This window comes from Oncorhynchus mykiss, chromosome 27 (genome assembly GCF_057628025.1).
Source record: "Oncorhynchus mykiss isolate SJ-2025 chromosome 27, ASM5762802v1, whole genome shotgun sequence".
In the NCBI taxonomy this organism is placed as follows: Eukaryota; Metazoa; Chordata; class Actinopteri; order Salmoniformes; family Salmonidae; genus Oncorhynchus; species Oncorhynchus mykiss.
Window position 1 is genome coordinate 21,179,034 of NC_143048.1, and position 20,659 is coordinate 21,199,692.

At 39.2% G+C, this 20,659-nt stretch overlaps 2 protein-coding genes across 3 annotated transcripts in view; one reads left to right on the plus strand and one right to left on the minus strand.

Moving 5' to 3' along the window:
* Positions 1-994: 994 nt before the first annotated feature.
* On the minus strand, positions 995-5,269 carry LOC110507728 (ribosome maturation protein SBDS). 2 transcript variants are annotated; one of them, XM_021587928.3, is made up of 5 exons: positions 4,959-5,269; positions 3,545-3,674; positions 3,224-3,424; positions 2,735-2,899; positions 995-1,570 (listed from the first exon to the last, which is right to left on the minus strand). In XM_021587928.3, the coding sequence occupies exons 1-5, from the start codon at positions 5,084-5,086 to the stop codon at positions 1,442-1,444; spliced, it is 753 nt and encodes a 250-aa protein (XP_021443603.1). In that variant the 5' UTR covers positions 5,087-5,269; the 3' UTR covers positions 995-1,441. The 2 variants fall into 2 exon arrangements, with proteins under 2 accessions (XP_021443603.1, XP_090079693.1); XM_090223567.1 differs by lacking the exon at positions 3,545-3,674 and having other exon boundaries at positions 4,959-5,168.
* Positions 5,270-5,714: 445 nt separating this feature from the next.
* The window catches only part of LOC110507120 (S-adenosyl-L-methionine-dependent tRNA 4-demethylwyosine synthase TYW1), a 74,964-nt gene continuing 60,019 nt past the window's right edge, over positions 5,715-20,659 (plus strand). Inside the window, 6 exon segments of the mRNA XM_090223459.1 lie at positions 5,715-5,721; positions 6,699-6,829; positions 7,805-7,933; positions 11,362-11,556; positions 11,838-12,098; positions 14,838-15,083. Of these exon segments, the coding sequence (XP_090079585.1) occupies positions 5,715-5,721; positions 6,699-6,829; positions 7,805-7,933; positions 11,362-11,556; positions 11,838-12,098; positions 14,838-15,083 (969 nt within the window).

A 20,659-nucleotide genomic window follows, 5' to 3' on the forward strand; every position in this document is an offset into this window, starting at 1 on the left:
AGTTCAATAAAGGTAAAAAAGATAATTAAAATATTCCAAAACATGCATCCTGACTGTAAAAAGGCACTAAAGTAAAAGTGTGAAAAATGTGTCAAAGAAATTGACTTTATGTCCTGAATACAAAGCATTAGGTTTGGGGCAAATCCAACACATCACTGATTACCCCTCTTCATATTTTCAAACATGGAGGTGGCTGCATCATGTAATGGGTATATTTGTCATCGGCAAGGAGTAGGGCGTTTTTTTTTTATATAAAAAGAAATGGAATAGAGATACTGTAAGCACAGGCAAAATCCTTGAGGAAAACCTGGTTGTCTGCTTCACAAAAGACACTGGAAGACAAATTCACCTTTCAGCAGGATAATAACCTAAAACAAGGCCAAGTATACACAAGACTTGAAAATAGCTCGAGCAACAACCAACTTGAAGAATTTAAAATAGAATCATGTGCAAATATTGTACAATCCAGGTGTGCAAAGCTCTTAAGAGACTTACCCAGAAACACTCACAGCTGTAATCGCTACCAAAGTAATTCTAACATGTATTGGTATTGAGATATTTCGGTATTTGGGGCGGCAGGTATTGTTGGGCCAGTAACCGAAAGGTTGCTACATCAAATCCCTGAGCTGACAAGGTACAAATCTGTCGTTCTGCCCCTGAACAAGGCAGTTAACTCACTGTTCCTAGGCCGTCATTGTCAATAAGAATTTGTTCTTAACTGCCTTGCCTAGTTAAATAAAAGATTGAATACATTTGCAAACATTTCTAAAAACAAGTCATTATGGGATATTGTGTGTAGATGGGTGAGAAGATTTTTGTTTGGGACAAAATGTGGAATAAGTCAAAGTATGAATAGTTTCTGAAGGCACTGTATCTTACAATAATGGTATAAACGTGGGATAAAGTGTCATATCTACTGTATTGGCATAGGGCTATTGGTACCATTTTTGGAGAGACTATGCCATAGTAATCACAAAATAATGAATAAAAACAATGAAATAGATTACGTTTTTATTTGCAATTGTTTATAAGACTCATATTTAATTATGAAGAAACATATATAAATTAAGGGATTAAATAAACTATTCATAACAAAATATGCCTTTTCAAACATGGCGAAATGGTAAACTGGGTAAAATGAAAGGCAGGGTCAAAGCCATATGAATTACTTTAGAAGAAGTTGACTCACAAAATAAACTTCATTAAATTATAGTAATTTTTTGTTTACAAGCAAACATTCAAGTGGTGCATGCTCACAGCAAAAATACTGAATGTTATCAGATCTTCAACCAAAACTAATATTAGAACAGACACTGGAAATAAGAAGGGCTCCATTGGTATTGGAAATAGTGGCCTCTTTAATTAGGGGTTTGCAGTTTGTGTGGCAGTGGTGGTGGTAAGATAGTGTATGTATGTAGTCCTATAGGGCTCTGTGTGAAGGCTATTCCAGACGCTCGTCTCCCTCTTCCACATCCTTCAGACTGAGCACCTCCAGGGAACCTTTACCTTTCGTCTCACAGCGGATCAACTCATCTATCTCCCTGAAGCAGCCCGGGTCCACCAGACACACCTGGAGGATGGAGGGAGATTTTTATTTATTTATTTAATATATATATATATATATATTTAATATATATATATATTAAATATATATATATATATATATATATATATATATATATATATATTTAATATATATATTTAATATATATATATATATATTAAATATATATATATATTAAATATATATTTAATATATATATATATATATATATATATATATATATTTAATATATATATATTAAATATATATTTAATATATATATATATTTAATATATATATATATATATTAAATATATATTTAATATATATATATATTTATATATATATATATATATATATATTTAATATATATATATATATATATATATATATATATATATATATATATATATATATATATATTAAATATATATTTAATATATATATATATTTAATATATATATATATATATATATATATATATTTAATATATATATATATTAAATATATATTTAATATATATATATATATATATATATATTAAATATATATTTAATATATATATATATATATATATATATATTTAATATATATATATATTAAATATATATTTAATATATATATATATATATTAAATATATATATATATATATATATATATATATATATATATATATATATATATATAGAGAGAGAGAGAGAGAGAGAGAGAGAGAGAGAGAGAGAGAGAGAGAGAGAGAGAGAGAGAGAGAGAGAGAGAGAGAGAGAGAGAGAGAGAGAGAGAGAGAGAGAGAGAGAGAGAGAGAGAGAGAGAGAGAGAGAGAGAGAGAGAGAGAGGGAAAGCAGTGTTGTTGTTGCATTACTTGAACTATTTACTACAAGTGTATACAGTGTATTACATATTCCTTTTGTTATCAAGTCTAGATAACTATTTTAGTTTAGAGCAGGGGTGTCAAACTCATTCAATGGAGGGCCTAGTTTTCTGCAGGTTTTTGGTTTTTCCTTTCAATCAAGACCTAAACAACCAGGTGAGGGGAGCTCTTTACTAATTAGTGACCTTAATTCATCAATCAAGTACAAGGGAGGAGTGAAAACTCGCAGACACTCAGACCTTCGTGAAATGAGTTTGACACATGCGCTTTAGAGCCCTACGGTGTAGCCTAGTATAAACCAGAGGGATCTGTCTCTCACCATCTCCAGCTGGTCGTCAAAGTCTTCACTTTCCACCACCTTGAGGAGGGGTTTGAGTTTCTCCTTCAGCCTCTTGCCGTCTTTGGCCGGCAGGACCAGCCTCAGCCTCATGTGGGCCCTCTGGATCTCTATGGACTCTTTCAGCTGCCTAATCACCTCCAGAGCCTTGGAACAAACAGCAGTTAGATTCATGGGGCGTTAGTATTAGCATGACAAAGACTGTCATTAGTTGGTATGTACTGAAACCCAGTAAGTATTCTGGTTTATGTAGCTAAACAACAAACAGGTTCAATGTTTAATATGACAGACTAAACTCCTCACTTAAAGGAAAACATTTATGGCTAAATCTAGCCACTGCTTGTACACACAGTATGCACAGTGAGTGAGCATTTAAAACAAAGCTGTTCATTCATGACGTTTATATTAAAATATGGCAAATGTGTAGACTCCAGAGTGTACTGTAGCAACAACCTTTTGTCCCAGCCATACCTGCTGCTTGGTGCTTTTGTTGGCCTTGACAGAGTAGTGGATATCCTTCATGGCCCTCTCTATGAGGTTGACTGTGTATGGTCGCTTGGTCTCTGGGTTCACACACTTCTCTGCCACGATGGTAGCAATGTCTCTGAAACTCGTCTCCAATTGGCTCTGCCTCTCCTTGTCTGAAACCTGGAGTTCTCCTTTAGCTAAAATCTGACCAACAAAGGGAAAGAAAAGACATACTGAATAGGCAAATCTCACAACAATAACATAACGTTGAATGAATGTGAGTAATATTGATTACTGGTGTTCTGTTTCTGTCAATGTATTTACTTGTTTACATATCTCTGTCAGGTCATCTGTTCCAAAGGCTTTTGACAGATCATCTTTCTTGGCAACCTGACCCTTTGAAACATTATTGAAAACAGAGCTGGTCTGCAGCACTTCATCCAGGTCCTTCTCTCTGTGTAATTGGCAAATGAAAATGGCATGGCGATTTATTAAGTGTTTACATGGGGCTTTGCTATCTCAGTTTCTTAATCCTAGTCCTGGGGTGCACATTTTTGCCCTAGCACTACAGACCATATTTCACTAATCAAAGGTTTGACAATGAGTTAGATAGTGGAATGAGGTGAATAGTGCTAGGGCAGATAGTGGAATCAGGTGAATAGTGCTAGGGCAGATAGTGGAATCAGGTGAATAATGCTAGGGCAGATAGTGGAATCAGGTGAATAGTGCTAGGGCAGATAGTGGAATGAGGTGAATAGTGCTAGGGCAGATAGTGGAATCAGGTGAATAGTGCTAGGGCAGATAGTGGAATCAGGTGAATAGTGCTAGGGCAGATAGTGGAATCAGGTGAATAGTGCTAGGGTAGATAGTGGAATCAGGTGAATAATGCTAGGGCAGATAGTGGAATCAGGTGAATAGTGCTAGGGCAGATAGTGGAATCAGGTGAATAATGCTAGGGCAGATAGTGGAATCAGGTGAATAATGCTAGGGCAGATAGTGGAATGAGGTGAATAGTGCTAGGGCAGATAGTGGGATCAGGTGAATAGTGCTAGGGCAGATAGTGGAATCAGGTGAATAGTGCTAGGGTAGATAGTGGAATCAGGTGAATAATGCTAGGGCAGATAGTGGAATCAGGTGAATAGTGCTAGGGCAGATAGTGGAATCAGGTGAATAGTGCTAGGGCAAAAATAAAAATGTGCACCCCTTTGGTTCCCCAGGACAGAAACACTGTGCTAGATGATGCTTTCAATATCTATAGGTATTGATAGGCTAATCTCGATAACCTAAAAACAAATATTATGTGAACTCAGACCAGCTATTGGATTTGGTTCTGGGGGAGGTCGAGATGGTGACCCCTTTTGAAATTCAAAAAAGATGCCAGGTGTAGATGACTCAAAGTCCAAAGAATCAGTGATGCAACACACACTAGACTGTTCCTCATATCCTCATTATACCACAGCCTCTCGACTCTGGGTAAGAATATAATGCACGATACAAGACAAGTGAGCCATGATGATGACGTGAGGCATGACTTGCTACTCTGAAACAGCACATTAGATTGTATTATTTACATATTATTTATTTACATTCATAGCTAATTATAAATACACCAAAGCTGAAACCATTAGTCGTAATACTACTGGTGTTTGCTATATGCCTCGGTGGGTATCAAACAGATCCAACTAGCTAACGTTAGCTATCATAGCTACGCAGCTAGCTAAATTCCTAAAATACTCACGCTCCAGATCTCCAGCTCATCACTTTATTTTTGTAGCAGGCGATTTCAAATCGTTTTCCTCCCTTTTTCATCCTCACCACCGCCACATTTGTGAGTCGGATCTGGTTTGTTGGTGTAAATATAGACATATTTCTGCTTTACAAGACAGATGAATCTGTCAGTAACACTATTTTTTTTTAGCGGCGCTGGTGTGCTATGAGTTTCACAAAAATTCCGCCGGACTGAAACATACTATGTGCAAACGGTCCTATTTTTTGTTGGTCTCTGATGGAATTGTTTAGTATTTTTTTTTAAACGTTTAAATTTTGTTCGGTACCATGACGACTGCCACGAATAAATATAAATATGTTTACTTTTTATGTATTTGACAAACTAGATACTTTGCATAAAATATCACGTGTAAATGAAGTTGTTCCTGTACCGGTGTATTTTATCCAGAGAATATAATTGAATGCTTTAAAAACTCTGTTGCAAAGTAATGGAATAGAGGGGTGTAAACATATGGCTATGCCTATGGGATATCATCAAATATTTGTATATCTGTAATATAATTAAACCTCCAATTCCCACAATGTATTTCGTTTCATCATGATAACAATTATGGCTGCTCCCAGCTGTTGAACTTTGATGTTCCTAAAACGTTTGTCAATATTTACATTGATGATACAAAACATTGCACAGGAGAAAGAAACAATTTTGCGGGGCTCAACTTTACTGCTTTTGGATTTGATAACCCATGTTTTGACGCTGATATTGATGGTGAGTGAGTGTCGCGGAGAGAACTGGGTATCTGAAAGGTGAGATGAGGATGGTGCAGAGGTCAGTCGGCGCATTTTTTTTATATCAGTGAAATAATGTCCTCGAGCCTGGTAGCAGCTGCTAGATTCTATTTCAAAAATAACTTTTGTGCCCTTTCTGAGATCTTTAGCTGATGTGTGTATGTATAGTATAGAGATCATATTTCGCGTATGTATAGAGATACTATTAAATTACTAGAAGGGATGGTAATTGTTAGCCATATTGGTCAGGGAGAAATTCAAACCAGTCTGATTGGAATGAACGGCAGTAGAGGCGTAATCCTAATTTTACTTATGCAGGAAAATAAAAGTAAGGCATGTGATAGAATGATAAATTGTGTAATAAAATTATTGGCAACCTAAAATAGTCCGAATTAAAAATACAGTTTATAAGGGTTTCATACCAATGTTCTGTATAAATAACCTTTTATGTGTAACAGCCCATAAATGTTTAATTTGTTGTTTTCTTGGAAAGCTGTGAGTGCTATTATACAATACAATATCAATTCTTGTTGCATTTACAACTTGTCTAAGTCCTATCAACTGATTTGAGCCAGTATATGGTTGTGGATTGACTGCATTGCTTGAATGGAATGTTGGCATATTGGCAGTTAATTTGAAAAAATGTATGGAATCATTACTCTAAAACTGGTGATATACAACATCCAGGATTAGCATTAGCTACTTTAGCGTGGTGGAAAATTATGTTTCATAAAGAGAAGTATGCATACTTTCCCAGTTTTTATCACCTTTTCACCATTAAATTAAGGAACAAATTGATGTCTTTGCAGCCTGAATGGAGAATGTTCTATGCACGAATCAGTCCACAGGGGATACGAATGTATAGCCAGCTACATAGATTCCCTTTGGACTGTAAAATGAAACGACTCGATATCACCATTTGCCGGTCTTTGGGCTAATCCAGAACATAATGTCTTTGCAGGAACAAGGAAGACAGTCCGCAGCGCCTTCAAGAGTATTTTTTTGTCAGTATGGCAGAACAGGATATACTTGCACACAGCTGCCGATGTTTTGGTTGGAATTTGGTTCTCACTGAAAATGGCATTGAAAAAGGTCATTTAACTCTTCACTTATTATTTGCTCAAAGAGCAGTTCTGTTTACATTTCTATGAATTCTAATTATTTATTTGTCTACTGGTAAATGAGAGTCAAATTGAGAGCTTGGGACTATAAGGTTATATCTGCATTTATGTCAAATTGAGTTGTTGACATTAATCTGTACAATGTTCTCTACCTACTATTGAAGTCGAAAGTTTACATACATTTATGCTGGAGTCATTAAATCTTGTTTTTCAACCACAACCACTTCTTGTTAAAAAACTATCGTTTTTCCAAGTCTGTTAGGACATCTACTTTGTGCATGACACAAGTAATTCTTCCAACAATTGTTTACAGACATATTATTTCACTTATTATTCACTGTATCACAATTCCAGTGGGTTAGAAGTTGACATACACTAAGTTACTAAGTTGACTGTACCTTTAAACTGTTTGGACATTTCCAGAATATGATGTCATGGCTTTAGAAGCTTCTGATAGGCTAATTGACTCCGTTACACCAGCTCTGTCTGGTGACCAGAGTTAAACAATTTGGAGGTAATGCTACCAAATACTAATTGAGTGTATGTAAACTTCTGGGAATGGGATGAAAGAAATAAAACTGAAATAAATCATTCTCTCTACTACAATTCTGACCTTTCACATTCTTAAAATAAAGTGGTGATCCTAACTGACCTAAGACAGGGAATTTTTAATTGGAATAAATGTCAGGATTTGTGAAAACTGAGTTTAAATGTATTTGGCTAAGGTGTCTGCAAACTTCTGACTTCAACTGTATATAGTTCTCTAAATACCCCAATTCATGTTAAGTTCAAAAGAATACAATAAAAAAAATTGCTGACATCATTCAAACCAATGGGGATTTGGAACTTTAAAACCAATTATCTCAGAATCATCTTTTTGCAGATAGAACTTTGTAGTCCCAAGCTCTCCAAATGTTACACGTTATTTTTCTCTGTACCCCATTAGAATACTCTTACCAATCCAGTGACCCTCTGGCTCTACAAAGCTGTGGAGTAGGATGGTTACAGTGTTGAGAAAGTGGTTGATGTATCTAAAGCACAGATATTCTATGGATCACAGACTGGAACTGCAAAGGTAAGAGGGTGATTCTGCAACCATGTACTTTTTTTGTAATACAGAGGTATTTTTTTGGGTTTAAGAGAAAATAATAGTTTTAGGGATGCATGGTTTTTATTAACTCTTGAGAACCCAAGGGGCCATACCCAGCCATCTTATTCGAAACTTATGGAGCGCGGCCAATGTTTACTACAGTCCCAACTCTCTTTTTTTAACGATTACAAATGTTAATAGTCTTCCCTTGCGATACGGTTTTTGAAAACCTTTAGGCCTAATTTTCATATACAGTGAATTTGGAAAGTTTTTAAACCCCTTTACCTTTTCCACATTTTGTTACGTTACAGCCTTATTCTAAAATAAATGTAATCTTTTTTTCCGCCCTCTTTTCCGCCCATGAAATTGGGGAGAAAAAGGGGTAAAATTCAAAAAAAAGAAATGTTTGCAAATAAAAAAAACAGAAATATTATATTTGCATAAATATTCAGACCCTTTATTCAAAACTTTGTTGAAGCACCTTTGGCAGCGATTACAGCCTTCTTGGGTATGACAAGCTTGTATTTGGGGAGTTTCTCCCATTCTCTGCAGGTTAGATGGGGAGCGTCCCTGCACAGCTATTTTCAGGTCTCTCTAGAGATGTTCGATCGGGTTCAAGTCTGGGCTGTGGCTGGGCCACTCAAGGACATTCAGAGTCGTGTCCCAAAGCCACTCATGCGTTGTCTTGGCTGTGTGCTTAGGTTTGTTGTCCTGTTTGAAGGTGAACCTTCACCCCAGTCTGAGAACCTGCTCCAGAGCACTCAGGACTTCATCAAGGATCTCTCTGTACTTTGCTCTGTTCATCTTTCCCTTAATCCTGACTAGTCTCCCAGTCTCTGCCGCTGAAAAACATCCCCACAGCGTGATGCTGCCACCACCATGCTTGACCGTAGGGATGGTGCCAGGTTTCCTCCAGACGGGATGCTTGGCATTCAGGCCAAATAGTTAAATCTTGGTTTTATGAGACCAGAGAATCTTTTTTTCTCATGGTCTGAGAGTCTTTTAGGTGCGTTTTGGCAAACTCCAAGCGGGCTGTCATGTGGTTTTCATCTGGCTTCCATCTGTCAACCCCAAGTTTGCCTCTTTTTATTATTATTATTTATTTTTCTTATTTAAACCAATGGCTGGCACAGGTATAAATATTTTAAATGAATCCCGTTCAACCAGGAAAGATTTATTATTTTCATCAGTATTCCATTCTGTTGGGCAATACTTCACCATCTGAGAAATTAATAGGAGATTTGTCGCCTGGCAAAGCAGACACAGCAGGAAATTGCCATTTATTCAACAGAGATACTTTACAGTTCGGGGAGAGGGATTTTTATCTCCAAAGAGAAATTACCAAGGGTGCTTGGCCCGGCCTCCGGCCCAGAGATCTAGTTTTAGATGCTCAGTGCATTGACTCTTTGTGCCCAGTGTTCAATCATGATCCTCTCTTCTTCGAGCAGCATAGAGTGTTGCAGGCAGCTCTTTGCTGTAGGAAACCATAGTGCAAGGGGCACCTTACACTGGCTGCCCTGTAGGGCTTAAATCATTTACAATGTTGCTCTGCTTTGGAGATTTGTTCTGTGTTCAAATTGTTGTCCTCATACCTCATCATTGTGCTCCCTATGGAGCTGTTGTTATTGGTTCCTACTTTCACTCTGGATGTGTGTAATGCAATAAGTTGTCCATAGCTGCATCCTGTTTTTGCATCCAGAAATGGGGCCATTCCTGTATAAAGTTTCGGAGAGATCCTTATTCTATATGTACAGTGCCTTGTGAAAGTATTCGGCCCCCTTGAACTTTGCGACCTTTTGCCACATTTCAGGCTTCAAACATAAAGATATAAAACGGTATTTTTTTGTGAAGAATCAACAACAAGTGGGACACAATTATGAAGTGGAACGACATTTATTGGATATTTCAAACTTTTTTAACAAATCAAAAACTGAAAAATTGGGCGTGCAAAATTATTCAGCCCCTTTACTTTCAGTGCAGCAAACTCTCTCCAGAAGTTCAGTGAGGATCTCTGAATGATCCAATGTTGACCTAAATGACTAATGAGGATAAATACAATCCACCTGTGTGTAATCAAGTCTCCGTATAAATGCACCTGCACTGTGATAGTCTCAGAGGTCCGTTAATGAAGAACAAGGAACACACCAGGCAGGTCCGAGATACTGTTGTGAAGAAGTTTAAAGCCGGATTTGGATACAAAAAGATTTCCCAAGCTTTAAACATCCCAAGGAGCACTGTGCAAGCGATAATATTGAAATGGAAGGAGTATCAGACCACTGCAAATCTACCAAGACCTGGCCGTCCCTCTAAACTTTCAGCTCATGCAAGGAGAAGACTGATCAGAGATGCAGCCAAGAGGCCCATGATCACTCTGGATGAACTGCAGAGATCTACAGCTGAGGTGGGAGACTCTGTCCATAGGACAACAATCAGTCGTATATTGCACAAATCTGGCCTTCATGGAAGAGTGGCAAGAAAGCCATTTCTTAAAGATATCCATAAAAAGTGTTTAAAGTTTGCCACAAGCCACCTGGGAGACACCAAACATGTGGAAGAAGGTGCTCTGGTCAGATGAAACCAAAATTGAACTTTTTGGCAACAATGCAAAACGTTATGTTTGGCGTAAAAGCAACACAGCTGAACACACCATCCCCACTGTCAAACATGATGGTGGTGGCAGCATCATGGTTTGGGCCTGCTTTTCTTCAGCAGGGACAGGGAAGATGGTTAAAATTGATGGGAAGATGGATGGAGCCAAATACAGGACCATTCTGGAAGAAAACCTGATGGAGTCTGCAAAAGACCTGGGACGGAGATTTGTCTTCCAACAAGACAATGATCCAAAACATAAAGCAAAATCTATAATGGAATGGTTCAAAAATAAACATATCCAGGTGTTAGAATGGCCCAGTCAAAGTCCAGACCTGAATCCAATCGAGAATCTGTGGAAAGAACTGAACACTGCTGTTCACAAATGCTCTCCATCCAACCTCACTGAGCTCGAGCTGTTTTGCAAGGAGGAATGGGAAAAAATGTCAGTCTCTCGATGTGCAAAACTGATAGAGACATACCCCAAGCGACTTACAGCTGTAATCGCAGCAAAAGGTGGCGCTACAAAGTATTAACTTAAGGGGGCTGAATAATTTTGCACGCCCAATTTTTCAGTTTTTGATTTGTTAAAGTTTGAAATATCCAATAAATGTCGTTCCACTTCATGATTGTGTCCCACTTGTTGTTGATTCTTCACAAAAAAATACAGTTGTATATCTTTATGGTTGAAGCCTGAAATGTGGCAAAAGGTCGCAAAGTTCAAGGGGGCCGAATACAGTGCCTTGCGAAAGTATATGTCACATATTCTGCATTTGTTTATCTTGTGCCACTTTCCAGATTTTTGATGACATCTCTCTCTCCAGTGCTCCAACAAGTTGGTCTGTATGTTCCTATTGGCTGTGTACACTGACGGACATCCCACAGAAAATGCTGAATGGTTCTGTAAGTGTCTGGAGGAGGCATCCACTGACTTCAGATATGGGAACGCCTACCTGAAAGGACTGAGATATGCAGTGTTTGGCCTGGGCAACTCTGTGTATGGCTGCCATTACAATACGGTAAGAGATCTGACAAAATACTGTGTGTCTCCTATCGATATGTTTCCACCATGTGTGGTGCTGCTACTTACACTTGCAATCCGTTTCTTTGCTTATCTGATACTTTCATGGATATTTTTTGCATATTATACATTCCTCTTTTGTACACACTAGAATACTAAGCTCATTCAATCGATTATCATTACCACTATTACTGTTCTCTCCTGTCCCATAGCTAACCATCCACTTTCTCTAGACTCACTGAAAACACATCATTCAACCCCTTCTGCCCTATCCCTTAGGTGAGTAAGAATGTGGACAAGTGGCTGTGGATGCTGAGCGGCATCCGGGTTCTGTCCAGAGGAGATGGCAACTGCAACGTAGCGAATAGCCACAATGGCAGCGTGCATGCTGACTTTCTGGTCTGGAAGACCAAGTTCCTGAGCTGCCTGCAGGCCCTGGTTGCAGGGCAGAAGAAGGCCTGTAGTGGAAACTGTAATATGGGCAGCTCATGTAAGACCAGGAACAGGAAGAAACCACAGTCCTCAGTCTTCTCCTATCAGGCATTTCCAGAACAGCTCAGCTCTAAGACAAAACGTAACTACTCTTAACATGCATACCTCCCATTACTAATGCTATCTCATAGAGCTGATTCATAGTTCACGTAACTCCATGCAGGGTTATGCTGTCCACAATAAGGTATTTCTTATTACACTTTTATCTGGAGTGGATTCCTTGACACTACTGCTATTACTAAACACGCATGCATGCACATACCCTCTTTCTCATATTGTCATGGTAACGTGAGTTAGCGGTGCTACTTTCTCTTCCTGCTGTCTCCAGTGCTGTACGCAGCAGGGGTGATGTTGAGCGAGTAGAGGAGAGTGAAGAAAGAAACTACAGTATGAAGGCTAATCATTTTGATTTATCTACCATGCATCCATTTAGCTTTCATTTAATCTTGCCAATGCCGACAAACTTGTGGTGGGCAACATCATTTTAATCAGCCACGTACCCCGAGGAGTTCCTAAACTCCATAAATATGCATATGTTTTTCTTTATTTAATCAAGCAGCTCCAACAAAAGGTAATGACTTGTAATAAAATGTATCCCATATGGGATCCTGGATGTGTTTAATCATGGATGTATTTAAGATTAGTTGTGGATATATGCCTTAATAAATCAGGAGGAGGTTTGGACCCTTTAGGAGATGCTTGAAGTGAGAGAGGCAGGTCTCTCGTGTACTAGGTGTGAATGATCTCTCCGTATTTTTCATCCACTTACTCTCTCTGTTCTCACCTACAGTTGAAGTCGGAAGTTTACATACACCCTAGCCAAATACATTTAAACTCAGTTTCACAATTCCTGACATTTAATCCTAGTAGGTCAGTTAGGATCACCACTTTGTTTTAAGAATGTGAAAGGTCAGAATAATAGTAGAGAGAATGATTCATTTCAGCTTTTATTTCTTTCATCACATTCCCAGTGGGTCCGAAGTTTACATACACTCAATTAGTATTTGGTAGCATTGCCTTTAAATTGTTTAACTTTGGTCAAACGTTTAGGATAGCCTTCTACAAGCTCCCCACAATAAGTTGGGTGAATTTTGGCCCATTCTTCCTGACAGAGCTGGTGTAACGGAGTCAAGTTTGTAGGCCTCCTTGCTCGCACATGCTTTTTAAGTTCTGCCCACAAATTTTCTATAGGATTGAGGTCAGGGCTTTTTTATGGCCACTCCAATACCTTGTGTCATGTATTGTCATGTTGTGTCTTGTTTCTGTCCTTTCCCTTCACCCTGTCTCCCTCTGCTGGTCGTTATTAGGTTACCTTTTCTCCCCCTCTTTCCCCCAGCTGTTCCTTGTCTCCTCCTAACTACCTCGTCACCCCTTTTCCCACCTGTTCCCTTTTTCCCTCTGATTAGTCCTCTATATCTCTCTCTGTTTTTGTTCCTGTCTTTGTCGGATTCTTGTTTGTGTTATTCATGCCTGAACCAGACTATCGTCATGTTTGCTGCAACCTTGTCCTGTCGGAATCTGCCGGTCCATCTGAGCCTACGTTTGTTTTGTTATTAAAGAAGCTCTGTTTACGTTAATTCGCTTTTGGGTCCTCATTCACGCACCTTAACACCTTGACTTTGTTGTCCTTAAGCCATTTTGCCACAACTTTGTAAGTATGCTTGGGGTCATTGTCCATTTGGAAGACCCATTTGTGACCAAGCTTTAACTTTAGCTTTAACGACTGATGTCGTGAGATGTTGCTTCAATATATTCCCATAATTTTCTTACCTCATGACGCCATCTATTTTGTGAAGTGCACCAGTCCCCACTGCAGCAAAGCACCCCCACAACATGATGCTGCCACCCCCGTGCTTCACGGTTGGGATGGTGTTCTTCGGCTTGCAAGCCTCCCCCTTTTCCTACAAACATAACGATGGTCATTATGGCCAAACAGTTCTATTTTTGTTTCATCAGACCAGAGGACATTTCTCCAAAAAGTACGATCTTTGCCCCCATGTGCAGTTGCAAACCGTAGTCTGGCTTTTTTATGGCGGTTTTGGAGCAGTGGCTTTTTCCTTGCTGAGCGTCCTTTCAGGTTATGTCGATATAAGACTTGTTTTACTGTGGATATAGATACTTTTGTACCCGTTTCCTCCACCACCTTCACAAGGTCCTTTGCTGTTGGTCTGGGATTGATTTGCACTTTTCGCACCAGAGTACGCTCATCTCTAGGAGACAGAATGCGTCTCCTTCCTGAGCGGTATGACAGCTGCGTGGTCCCATGGTGTTTATACTTGCGTACTATTGTTTGTACAGATGAACTTGGTACCTTCATGCATTTGGAAATTGCTCCCAAGGATGAACCAGACTTGTGGAGGTCTACCATTTTTTGAGATCTTGGCTGATTTCTTGTGATTTTCCCATAATGTCAAGCAAAGAGGCACTGAGTTTGAGGTAGACCTTGAAATACATCCACAGGTACACCTCCAATTGACTCAAATGATGTCAATTAGCCTACCAGAAATTTATTCTAAAGCCATGACATCAATTTCTGGACTGTGCCTTTAAACAGCTTGGAAAATTCAACTCATTGTATGCAATCTTCTGACCCACTGGAATTGTCATACAATGAATTATAAGTGAAATAATCTGTCTGTAAACAATTTGTTGGAAGAATTACTTGTCATGCACAAAGTAGACGTCCTAACCGACTTGCTAAAACTATAGTTTGTTAACAAGACATTTGTGGAGTGGTTGAATAACGAGTTTCCATGACTCCAACCTAAGTGTATGTAAACTTAAGACTTCAACTGTACCTGTCATATTCTGTTCATCTCTCTCTCGTTCTGCCATCACCTTTCCCTATCTACTCCTCTCCCTCTCACCTGCTGTCTCCCATCCTCCTCTCTTTCCCTCTCTTTCTATCTGCAGGAGGAGCTGGTAGAGTCCAGTAGTGACGAGGAGACAACTGGGTCAGAGGAGAATAGCCCAGGCTCAGTCATCGATGTGGAGGATCTAGGAAACATCTTGAACGGCATCAAGAAAGCCAAGGTCAGTCAGATGCAAACCACACTCTGGGTTTTACACTAGCATACTACCTAGAAATGAAGCAATGTAATGGGCATGCATTATACAAGGTTTGCTGGTATGTATACTTGATTGGAACATAGCCATGGTTTCAATTTCAGTTTCGACATACAGTATTTCATGGTACTGTATCTGTGAGGCTGAAGGGTCACCATAGCATTTTATAACTTCGTACTATTGCTCCATAAGCCATTATGATGATTTTTTTTACAACTGCTTTACAACTTCTCCTGGCTGTTTTTGACATGGCATTGTACTACACCAGTCAAATCCTCTGATTTGCCGACAAGCACATACTCTATTTGGCTTCTGTGATCTCAGGCTCCATGGGGACACCAGGGTGAGTGGGGTCCTCATGGAAGGCCTCATTGCCTTGCTTTAGCAGCTAACACATAAGCTGAACGTGACTGTGGAGTAAACGTGGTTTCATTGAAGGAAAAGCAGAGCGAGCGGCAGATGGTTTGGTAGACACCAGCCTGGGCAGGAAAAGTGGGGACTTGCATAAGAGTGAGCTGTGAACGTGCTCTGGACGCCCACTCCCCAGACTTCTGGGGATGAGTGACTCAAGATGAGAAGAGGGAGAGGAGACATTTACAGTACTCCTCATCTCGTTTTAGTCACACTCACTACTGAAGAATGAAGGGATGGAGAGAAGCAGTAAGAGCTGCAAATATCCATCCCCTCCGTCTACCTTTCCATTTGATTGACATGTTGATTTGGGGAGAAGTCTGTCCACAATAAAGTGCTGCTCTGCCTTAACAACACTATCAACAAGGCAGGTCCTAGATTTGTCGCACATTGACTGCTGTTCAGTCGTGTGGTCAGGTGCTACAAAGAGGGACAATTGGCTCAGAACAGGGCAACACGGCTGGCCCTTAAATGTACAAGAAGAGCTAACATTAATAATATGCATGTAAATCTCTCATGGCTCAAAGTGGAGGAGTGATTGACTTCATCACTACTTGTTTTTATAAGAAGTGTTGACAAGCTGAATGCACCGAGCTGTCTGTTTAAACTACTAGCACACAGCTCAGACACCCATGCATACCCCACAAGACATGTCACCAGAGGTCTCTTCACAATCCCCAAGTCCAGAACACACTATGGGAGGTGCATAGTACTACATAGAGCCATGGCTACATGGAACTCTATTGCACATCAGGTAACTGATGCAAGCGGTATAATCAGATTTAAAAAACAGATTAAAATACACCTTATGGAACAGTGGGACTGTGAAGAGACACACACACACACATGTACAGACATGCATATGCACACACATCCATTGTAATATGGTGGTATTATACATTTTGTATTGTAGATGTGTAATAATGTTATATGATCTTTTGTTTTATGTTTGATGTAAGTGCCTTAATGTTGCTGGACCCCAGGAAGAGTAGCTGCTGCCTTGGCAGGAACTAATGGGGATCCATAATAAATATAAATACACATGTCCTGTACATCTGAACCAGAATGGGAACATTTTCAACGCCCACAACTAGCAAATAATTGTGTTGTTCAGTGATAAAAACATATCAAGCAGGCCCAATATTAAACATATGAATCATATCATGATACAAAGCATTTGCCTAACCAGGAGGGAAATAATACTTAGGTTGGATTCTTCAAAGTTGACTACAGATAATTATTTATGTATACAAAATAATGTAGTGCAATGTAGTGCAAAATGTTTTAAAGGTGTTTTTGTATTGATTATGAGGTGATTATGGTGTGATTATGAGGTGAAATCTGCATGCTGTAAATTATATAGGCTTTGAGGCATTTTGGCCATTTTGGCCATCTGGAACTGATACTAGTTTGTTTTGCACGTTGTGCAGTGCATACAGAATGAACATGTTTAACAGGACTTTGCTGCTAATGATGTGTGTGTGTGTGTGTTGAAAATGTAGTATCTTTCCTACAGAAAAAAACTTAAGGGTCAGCACAGCAGTGTTTAGTGCCAGACAGTTTTCTGGCATCATTCTTGTTTAGGCACCATGGGACTGATATCTCCCCTGATCCAGACTGATGTTGTTGGACAGCAAAGGAGAGGAAATGAATGTAATTGTCAGCTCTATTTGGGACAGCTGTCACTCAAGCAGAGTTTTCTGCTCTGTTCTGGTCTCCGTGATGTCACTTTCCTCCAGTGTCACCTTCCTGCTCTGACCCCACTCTGACTCCATCCTTCCTCTTATAACCAGGAAGGAGCACTTCTGTCCCAACTGTCAGTCTTCGTGTTTGCCCACGGGGGAAAGAGTGTGTGTTTGCTCAAGACGGGGTGTGAAATGAAGTTGTTTTGTGTGTTTTTAGCATCTCGGGATGGCTGAAGGGTAGTAAAGGCAATGACTTGAGTACGCATATATTTTATCCTTTCCTTCTTTCACTTTAGGTTGAACTTTAATAATTTGGACATATTCTCTTTGTTCAGAATTACCTCTGCTGCAGAGGATAAATTCATTAGAGTTACCAGCATAGAGGAGGTGTGATGGTGTGGGGGAGCTTTGCTGGGGACTTATTTACTACGGAGTAAAACTGGCCACTACCAAAAAGGCCTGATTGGTGGAGTTCTGCAGAGATGGTAGAACCTTCCAGAAGGACAACCATCTCCACATGGGAACTCTGGAGCTCTGTCAGAGTGACCATCAGGTTCTTGGTCACCTCCCTGACCAAAGCCCTTCTTCCACAATTGCTCAGTTTGGCCGGGCGGCCAGCTCTAGTAAGATTCTTGGTGGTTCCAAACTTCTTCCTTTTAAGAATGATGGAGGCCACTTTGATCTTGGGGACCTTCAATGCTGCAGACATTTATTTTGTATCCTTCTCCAGATCTGTGCCTTAACACAATCCTGTCTTAGAGGGAGGGAGAGAGTGAGTTCAGCCAGGATTTAGAACGGCTGCCATGTTATTTAATCTCGAAATCTTGATGTAAAAATACGACAATCCCCTACGTTTTTATTGACTAACATTCGGGATAATGTGTATCCAATTCTGTTTTGGTGTCAACAAATTGCATATTTGCTTTCACTGGACATCTTCATAGGTTTTGAAAACTATCAGAAATAAACTGCACAATGGTGAAGCATCAATTATCGCTTAACAACGGCAATGTAGGAGAAGGTGGCGCTCCTGGATCATTCAGACAGAAACCGCGTTAGCCAGATTGGATGACTGGTTCTACCCAGAGACATGTATTTATAGAGTTGAGCATATGCAGTTTCTGCATTGATTTATTTACTTAAACATTCTCAGACATGTTAGCGCTCCATCAGTATTAACATTACATGTGGAATATTTTTTCAAATACTATAAAAACTGAATGTGAAGAATGAGCATTATAGAGAACAAACCCCTTTTCACGTTATTTAAGATAGAATTGAAATACTGTTTTGAAATGATCAGTAAATGTAAAAACAAAAAAGCAATACGCACCATAAAAGTATTTAACACATTTAAAATGAATCTTGATATGTAATAACCCTGTCTGTCAGGTTTATGTACTCTTGTTTGTATATCTGTTTTCCTGTATGTGTTCATAAGAAAGAAGAAAAGAGCATTATGATGCGTTTACATGACACTACAACATTCTATGGCATCCACGTTAGCTCCCCATTGACATTACACAAGGATTATACCATGGCATTGTTGAATACTTGTTACTGATTGGCTTAAATGGCATTATGGCTCTACCACTAAGGGAAGTCAAAGACAGGGGTTTTCAGGTAGTCTAGTACTTACTGTACCTCCATACATCATATTCCCTCTCAAAACACCATTGAGATGGCTGGTCATCAATTGCTGTGCTCAGCTTATATTGAATTCACTGACAGGGTGTCCACCCACTCTGTAGAGTGGGTGAAAACATGCTTTAGTGAGGAAATGTCACTTCCTTATGCTATAAGATACATTAACCGAGACAAATATGAGTATTTCTCAAAAATATCTTTTAACATTATATCCAAAAAGTCAGATTTCTTAACCTAATACATCCGATAATAAGTACCGAGCTCTATTGAGAGTGGTGCCTCTTTCTCGCAGGAACCTTTGTAAAGGCTGTTGGTGGAAGGTGAGGACCAAGGTGCAGCGTGGTACGTGTCCATGATTTTTATTATAACCAAACACTAGAACAAAAATTATCGAAACGGCTCTATCTGGTGAAGACACGCGAAACAGAAAACAACTACCCACAAAACCCGTGTGGGAAAAAGCTACCTAAGTATGGTTCTCAATCAGAGACAACGATAGACAGCTGCCTCTGATTGAGAACCACAAGGCCAAACAACAAAGAAATACAAAACATAGAAACTGAATATAGAATGCCCACCTTAGTCACACCCGGGCCTAACCAAAATAGAGAATAAAAGCCTCTATGGCCAGGGCGTGACAACTTTTGAGGATTTTACATGTTGTGGTGGTAATCTGCAAAGTTGTTTCCAAGAGTCGCAAAAGACTAAATGAAACGAGCATGAAACGAGCAGAATTAAACGTTAAAAGATTTGAAAATAAAAAGCTTGCCCAGTGCTCCGTTGACATTTCACAGAAATATTCTAGTTTATGTGATAAATATTTGAAAAACAGTAATTTCGCATTAATATGAAAGTGTATACATAAATGTGAAAATACTAAGTCATGTCTCAAAATCCATATATATCTTACCTCTATATTGTTTTATGAAAGATGACGAGTTAAACAGTGATTCTTTCAGTTTAGCCTTAATTCTCACACAGCATCCAGCCTAGCTGATGCAATTCTATTTACCAGATTTTTGACCACTTTTTTTCTCTGTCCTCCATCAATTTAGTCACCCTAATTTTGGCCATCCTACAAGGGGAACAGATTATGATCGCAACATGAGGTTTGGACCATTGGTTTTCTTAGAGCAGTATCTTCACAATTGACATTGATCAAAAGATGCGTTTTTGATTGGACACCCTACTGGTAGTAAATACAGTAATTATAATAAATGCCTTATGCCTGTCTCTTGATAATGTACAGTATATAAATAAATGTAATTCAATGTCATATTATTGTGACACAGGCAGTGCTCTGGTATATCTTTGTCACAATATGCAGGAGGGCTGATTTTGTCTCTTCGTCATTGTACACAATTGAACATTTGACATCAGAAACTAAGTCAGACTATGGACTGTAGGTGTCAAACGCTGTTTTGTGTATCGACCCCTCTCTGGCTCTTGACTCTGTTGTTGACTCTGCCAGTAGGAAATACAGTATGATGCTTCACTATTGTTCCTCCTATCGATTCTCTTTGACTAATCACCTTGGAGAATAGCTTGGTCAATAGCAATTCATAACTTTACTGCCACATTAAGTCCAGTGAGCTTTTCGAAGACTGATGGCAGTGCATTAAACATTTTTGTTGTTTGCTGGGCTCTATCTGGGAACAATGCCAGACAGTGAGTGTTAAATGGATCTTTGGCCTTGCTGCTAGGCTGTTTGCTGTGTTGGGTCTGTTGTGTTGTGTGAGGACCACTGTCCTTAGTGTCCTGTTTCATTGTTGATTCCCCTCAACAAGCATCTGGACCAGG